The 8,184-nt window shown below is 35.7% G+C and overlaps 1 protein-coding gene across 1 annotated transcript; it reads left to right on the top strand.

Annotated features, from left to right (window-relative positions):
- The first annotated feature begins 1,013 nt into the window (after positions 1-1,013).
- Positions 1,014-7,981, top strand: LOC136970901 (uncharacterized). Its single transcript, XM_067265404.1, has 2 exons — positions 1,014-1,596; positions 7,625-7,981. The coding sequence occupies exons 1-2, from the start codon at positions 1,030-1,032 to the stop codon at positions 7,979-7,981; spliced, it is 924 nt and encodes a 307-aa protein (XP_067121505.1). The 5' UTR covers positions 1,014-1,029.
- The last annotated feature ends 203 nt before the right edge of the window (positions 7,982-8,184 follow it).

The raw sequence follows: 8,184 nt of genomic DNA, 5'->3' as shown, positions 1-8,184 counted from the left end.
TGTACTCATTGTATTTTGTGACATTCCATAAATTTGATCTTAGAAACAACTGCATTTTTCGAACGGTTCGATGCCAAAAACTTTACAAACTGAAAATGCGGCATAAAAATTATAATATACACAACGATCCGATCGTGTCTAAATGCAATTTGAACTTTTTTTCTTGCTGATAATTTCACTTTTACTAAAACTGCTGATCAATTTTGAAATGTAATTGCCCATTTTCTATATTTTCTTTATCAGTGTCTCATAAACGAAAATGGAACAATTATAGAAATAAATTTAGTTACTTTCCTATTTCTATTGGTTTTTTTATTTATAAAATAAATAATTTCTGATATTTTTAGTTATTTAATAATACGTTCGCATGTTATAGGTTGCCATCTGTATTTCTTGTATCTACATTAAATTGTGTACATGCATTTATCATAATTGTCATTTTTAACTTGTATTTAATATTTTGTACATAATCGAATCTTTACTTTTGCTGAATACAAACTAAAAAATCGAAATTTTTGAATTTTTTACGAATGGAAAAACTTTTTTCAAATTGATTGTTTTTATGCCTTATTAATAGAAATGATTCTTCATAGACTAGTTATTTAAAAGTGACCTAAAAAGAAATACAGTATCATTAAGCATTAAATTCCAAGAATCAAACAAAGAGATTTCGTTAATAATAATAATAATAATAATAATAATAATAACTCTCCCGTGGTCACCACCTGGTCGTGGTGGGAGAGCCCAGTAATTTTACTGATCCATAGGGCAATGCAGGCTGGAGCATAAGCTCCTGGTAGGGACACCCATGCCAGTAAGGTCTATGGGGAGAAATGAAGCTAAGAGTGACCACACCCACATTCTGTGGAGATATTTATTATGGTGATAACTAGATCAAAGTGTGATACCGGCTCGGACGTCGCCCGGGTTAACAAGGTCCGCGTTCGTGGGTTAGGCAGAGGCTCACGTTCGAAAAATAGGCCACAGTCTCCCCTGGTTACCGGTGGCGAAAGCAGCACCGGCCCAAGCATGGCTACTGCAATGCCCTCAACAGATGTGAGGAACCAACCCAGCCTTGGTGTTTCTGTGGCAATGCATCCACAGACCACAAAGGCTGGAAAACCACGCCAACGGATGAAATGGACAGTAGAAATGAACAAGTTTATCATCCGTAGTTACTACACCATCACAAAACTCGAAACAAACATGACAGCATACAGACAACAACTACACCATAGATTCACACAACAGTATCCTCACCTCACTGTCACCGAACAAAGGGTTGTTGATCAAAAAAGAACAATTATACACAACAACCTTATTCCACAAACAACACTTGAACTTATCAAACAACAGGTTGCTGATCAAATACATCAACAGACAGAAACATCTAACATTAATGAAGATCATGTAACCTGTCAGGATAATCCAGCAACAAGCATTGATAATAACACACATACAACAATTACCACTAATGATACTACAGACATTTCCTCATCCATCACTGATAACATAGACATGGATTTAGTTAATACACTCTCACATATATTTCAGGAAACACTCACTAAATATACAGGCACAGATCCCACACAACGACCACGAATACCAAAAATCAACACGTCAAAGGAAGTAGGAAAAACACTAAATTACGTAAACACTCACTTACTACCACACTACATTCATTCAATTTCTACACTCGCAGACATTCATACATTAGTTTATGCTGGAGCAGTCACAGTAGTGACACACCATGGGCTGAAAGTACAATCACAGACAAACACACAGAAAACACAATTCTATCACAAGCCTGCCTGGCAGAGAAGAATAGAAATACAAATAAATGACATTAGACAGCAATTAGGCAAGCTGACACAATACGCTAAAAACAAACCATAACACCCAAATTAAGGAAACAGCTCAAAAACATTTTCAAGAAAATAAAAACACACACAAAACATGAACGTCACAACACACGCATTACAGAATACATTGATACACTAAAACAAAAACTTGCTGCCAAAGCACGTAGACTCAAACGATACAAAACATGTACACTACGAAAACAACAAAATAAATTATTTACAAACAATGAAAAACTCTTTTACAGACAAATCAATAACAAAGCAAACACTGTTACACAGCACAGTGGCACACCAACAGAAGAAGAACTCACAACATATTGGTCTTCTCTTTGGTCCAGTGCTGTCACGCATAATGCTGATGCAGGCTGGATCGAGGAGGAGAACAGAAACTTGCACAACATACCAACTATGCCCTGTGTTGAAATAAGCATACATGATTTCCAATACACTGTTAACAGAACACACAACTGGAAGACACCTGGTGTAGACAACATTCACAATTTCTGGTACAAAAAGTTTACATCACTGCACCAGGAACTAGCTAAACATCTAACACACATCATCATCAATCCACAAGACATGCCAAATTTTCTTACTCAGGGCATCACCTACATGAAACCTAAAAACAACAACACCACAGACCCCACACAATACAGACCAATTACATGTCTTCCAACACTCTACAAATTATTGACATCCTGTATCGCAAACAAAATATACAAACACGTTGAAGAACACGACATTCTAACAGAACAGCAAAAAGGTTGTCGTAGAAACCACATGGGATGCAAAGAACAGTTACTCATAGATTCAGTCATTCTACGGCAAGCACACAAACAACACAGAAACATACACATGGCATATATAGACTACAGAAAAGCATTCGACAGTGTTCCACACAGTTGGCTGCTACATATTCTACACATGTACAAAATACATCCATCACTCATTGCATTCTTTCAAAACACTATGCAGCACTGGAGAACAACACTACATCTCAGGGTTAGTAACACTTCCATACAAACAAACCAAATTTTTATTAGGCGAGGAATATTTCAAGGAGATTCCTTGAGTCCTCTCTGGTTCTGCTTAGCCCTGAACCCATTATCCAACATGTTAAACAACACGCAATATGGTTACAATATCAGACACGAAAAAACAACACAGTTTACACTGTCACATCTCATGTACATGGATGACATAAAACTTTATGCATCCACACAAAAACAACTTCATCAACTCCTACAAATCACACATTCATACACCAAGGACATACAAATGGAATTTGGCCTAGATAAATGCAAAACAGTTCACATAGAAAAAGGAATCCTGAAGAAAGAAGATTTTGCACTTGGAAATGGAGACATTATTGAATCCATGGAAGAGGGCGAGTTCTACAAGTATTTAGGATTCCAACAGGCCAAACTAACAGAACATACACAAATAAAGCAAAGATTAATTAAAGAATACCAAAGTAGGTTAAATGCTATTCTCAGAACAGAGTTAAATGCAAAACACACAGTTAAAGCAATAAACACATATGTCATCCCAGTACTCACATATTCTTTTGGAGTTATACATTGGACTCACACTGATCTTGAGCAACTCCAAAGGAAAACAAGAACAACACTTACTAAGCATAAACAACATCATCCTAAATCCGCCACAGAAAGATTAACCCTTCCACGTAAAGATGGCGGACGTGGCCTGATTGACATAGTTAACCTTCACTACAAACAAATACAGTCACTGCGAGAGTTTTTCTACAAAAAACAAGAAACATCACAATTACATAAAGCAGTAACTCTAGCAGACTCGAATAACACACCATTAAACTTACACTCACATCATATGGACACAACACAACATATAAAAAGCATAGACACCATTAAGCAATCGTGGGCTCGAAAGGCACTCCATGGCAGGCATCCTTACGATCTGGCCCAGGATTTTGTTGACAAAACTGCGTCAAACAGCTGGTTAGCTCGGGGATGCCTCTTTGGGGAGACGGAAGGATTCATGATTGCCATACAGGATCAGGTCATAAATACTAAAAACTACAGAAAACACATACTCAAAGATGCAACACTCACAAATGACACATGCAGAAAATGTCACGTCATGCCAGAAACTATACAACACATCACGTCTGGTTGCAAGCTCTTGGCACAGACAGATTATTTACACAGACATAACCAAGTAGCAAATATAATACACCAAGAGCTTGCAAAGAAACACAAATTATTAGACATCCACGAGCCATACTACAAGTACATTCCACAGACAGTATTGGAAAACAACACGCACAAAATGTACTACGACAGAGCCATAATCACAGATAAAACAATTTACCACAACAGACCAGACATCACACTCATTGACAAACACAATAAAATCACATACATTATAGACATATCCATTCCAAACACTCACAATATACAAAATGCATGCACTGAAAAAATTAGCAAGTACACAGAACTCGCCCAGGAAATAAGGCATCTGTGGAGGATGGATGGGGTGCTTATTGTACCTGTAGTTCTCTCCTCTACAGGTGTCATACCACACACACTACACAAAAGCCTGGGCACATTAGAATTGAATAGAAACACATACATCACTCTACAGAAGGCCACTATATTGAATACATGTCATATTGTGAGAAAATTCCTGAATACAGACACACACACTGACACACTTCTTTAATTTCTGTTTTGGTTACTATGCCTTGACTTTGGTCCGGCATAGTACTTAGCCACCGGTGTTAACCGAGTATATCTAACTTAACCCAACAAAATAATAATAATAATAATAATGTACTTTTAACGTTTATGGTTTAGCGGCAATTACCAGTTACAAATTGAACATTTTAAAATGAATATAAAAAACGCACTTTTGTTCAATTCAAAAGTATTATACATTGAAAAATAGTAGAGAAAATGCAGAAATTGATGATGTTATCGTAGTTTTCTTTATGTAATATTGCCTGATTGTAGATTTGTTCGAGGAACTTCAGCAGACAGAATTTTGCAGAGTGGAGACTAATGACTCTTCAAAGTTCACTTTGAAAGAAGTTTTGCTAAAGAATGGCAAAAAACGTCTGTGTGTTCCGGTCGCTCATAGTGTTCACATCAAAAAACTTACAACAACACGAATGCAATACTGCACAAAATAAAATGCAATGAGAGTAGTTGGAATGAGTGTGCCGATAACAGTGAGTGTGATGTGATGATAACAGGTCTTCAAAGAGGATGAAATAATTATACTGTTTTTATGACAATCGCACTATATAACAAAAACCAGTAACTGCTTAGAAAAAAAAGTAGGCCGAAAACGTAGCAAATGTACAAAGTTAGAAGAATATTGATTTTCGTGCATTAATGGTAAAAACTGAAATGAATTTTCGTGAAAAGAGTGTTATTTAACACTATGGCAAAGACATTTTCCTACCTATTTCGATACTTTACAGCTAACAAATTATCTATTTGATATCTTGTGCTCTATACAAACTAGACGTGGCTCGACCCTAATCACCTAATACTCTGTAATCTCCTCTCACCCATGTTGAAAATGACATTTTGAAAAATTTCAAATGCTCACCTCTTGTGATTGAAATTAAATATAGCAAAGTAGCAGCAGTTTTCAATTCTGACAACCAGCACTGTATTGAAGCTAGGACATAAGAGGGCAGCAGTCCGTTATATATTCTATAAGGAGGGCAAAGCTTTCACACTTTTAGACATCTATTATTAGTTAGTTACATGTTGTAGGTTTTGTGCTGATTAAGAATATGGTAGTCATTTTGGGGCATTGTAACTTGATGTCAATTATTGTGTTCGACTTACAACGGAAGTCCTTGGTCTTATATAAGGATTACTTCTACACTACTTATATAAGTGTATAGTTTGGCCTGCTCTTCAATCTTTCATGTTTTTCAATTGTTCACTAAAAATTACTTGGAATTAACATAAACGTGTTTTAACTAATAATTTTCACATAGATACAGTATTTTAACTGTTTCTATAGACCTTAACGTTTTATACGTTTATATACATATATGAATAGAATTACTGCAAAAAGTAAGAATCAATACAAGGAAATATGTAAGAAATATTATATTTAATGTTTATCAAGTAGTAGTCTCTTTAATCCGATTAACGGTAGATAAAAAACATGTATCAGAACAATAAAATTAAGGAAATAGATAAAAATAATATATTAATTAAACTTTAAAAATAATAGAACCCCAAAATTAAATATAAGGTTAAAAACACATAAAGAAGGTGAAAAATATAGACCAATAGTTGACTTTCGATACTCAATTCTATATAATTTAGAAAATTACATAAAACAACAATTAATAAATGTTGAAATTTCAAAAAATAGTATTAAAAATGCAGATGAAGTCATTAATATAATTCAAAAAATGAAAATTGAAAAAACAGATACTTTAATCAGTCTAGATGTTAAAAACATGTACCCGAACATAAAATGGGATTTAGTTAAAAACAGCCTTGTAAATGAAACCGTTAATCAGGAATTAATAGCTCTTATAGAATTTGCTTATAAAAATAATTATTTTGAAGTATACAGTGGTGCCTCATATAACGTACTTAATCCGTTCCAGGTGCACGTCCGTTAAGTGAAACGTCCGTTATACGAAACGCATTTTCCCATAGAAATACATGTTAAAACATCTAATTCGTTCCGCAGCATAAAATATCCGTACTGTATCATAAAAAAATGAACATGGGGTGTGTTCTTTTATTCCTCCGCGTAACTCTGCGCGAGCGACATCCGTTTAAAAATTCCTGCGGAACGCGTTCCTAAATTCCGGTGGGAGTGCGCGAACGGCAAAAACGGCCCCTTGTAGCAGTAGTTTACGGTGGAAAGCAACATGGCGTCCTCCATGGGTCAGATAGTTTCCTTTCCGGGTCCATTATGTGGTTTTATGAGTGAGAATTTAGAAATTGTGAAAGCGCGAGTTAGCGCACGCGGTGTTGTAAGTGTCTTTACGAATTTTTTTTTCGAGGGTATTTTGAATGCTTTTTCAACAAATAATTCATTTTATGGTTGAATTTTACAATTGGGACCCTTCTTTTGCCTTTTAAAGCTCATATTTTAGAATTATAGATTCCTCCATCACGATACTATCGATAGTGCGGGTGCCGCCATCTTTCTTTCTTTCACCGTCGTTTCTAAATGCCTACAAACAGCAACGCACTCCCGTAGTAGCAGAGACGCAGAGCGACCGCTATTAAAGAACGCACCCTAAAACAAAGGCGAACGTAACGATCCTGACTAGACACTCGCTGCACATCCCCGCGCCGGCGCACCATACCCCGGCCCAGTCCTCTATCGGCTCTAACCTTAACGTATCACGCGTCGTCGTTAACTCGTCGTCATTTATTTAATAATTTTAGGATGACTTCCCAGACCACTTCGGGTGCTTTCAGGGACCACCAATGGTTCACGGACCACCGGTTAAGAACCACGGGTCTACAGATTTATGAAAAATTGTGTCGATGAATTAACCTTGAACATTTTTTGTCAAGCACTGCGAAGACGTTGTTATAAACACTTGTATTGTATTGATATTTCTTTTTTTGTAATACAAATATGGGGTTGTTTGTTTCAAATGTTACTTATGTTTGATTGAATTGAAATTTATGAAATGCAGAAGCCGTGTTTTCTACATTTCTTTGCAGTAATTAACATGATCGATTACTTTTGAACATTAAAGTTTATTATTTTGTGTCTCGTAGATTTCGCCAATACGAAGAAGAGGAAGTTTGTGTATTAAAATTGTGGCAAAGGATTCTTTCGGAAGTACCACCTGCAATGTCATAGGAACGAGTCACACCGGAGAAAAGCCATTCAGTTGCCAGTTATGTGGAAAAAGATTCATTCAAATTTCGAATCTACGAAGGCATCTGAGGATTCATTCTGGAGAGAAGCCTTTTACATACGACCATTGCCTATGTAGTTTTTCTCAAAGACAACATCTTCGCATCCACACGGAAGGAAAGCCGTTTAAGTGCGATTATTGTTTACGAAAGTTCTCTGTCAGAAGTAATTTGAATTCTCACATTAAACGCCATAGCAGAGAGAATATTAATTAACATAAATACTGTATAGTAAACAGTTTGAAATTTGTTAGGAATGATTTAATTCTGAAGATTACAATTTGTTAATTCTTCGTGACTTTTTCTTGAAATTTTATTAAAGTAGTTTGAACACAAACTTAAAATAAAAACACTCTGTTAGTAAAGTTAAGGAAATAAAGAATTTTTGGAATTGTGAGAAAGTTTTTTATTTTATCGAA

Source organism: Centruroides vittatus, unplaced genomic scaffold (genome assembly GCF_030686945.1).
Source record: "Centruroides vittatus isolate TY-2023 unplaced genomic scaffold, ASM3068694v2 contig_221, whole genome shotgun sequence".
Taxonomy (NCBI): domain Eukaryota; kingdom Metazoa; phylum Arthropoda; class Arachnida; order Scorpiones; family Buthidae; genus Centruroides; species Centruroides vittatus.
The sequence above is the reverse complement of the archived record's forward strand: the minus strand, read 5'-3'. Positions and strand labels throughout refer to the sequence as shown.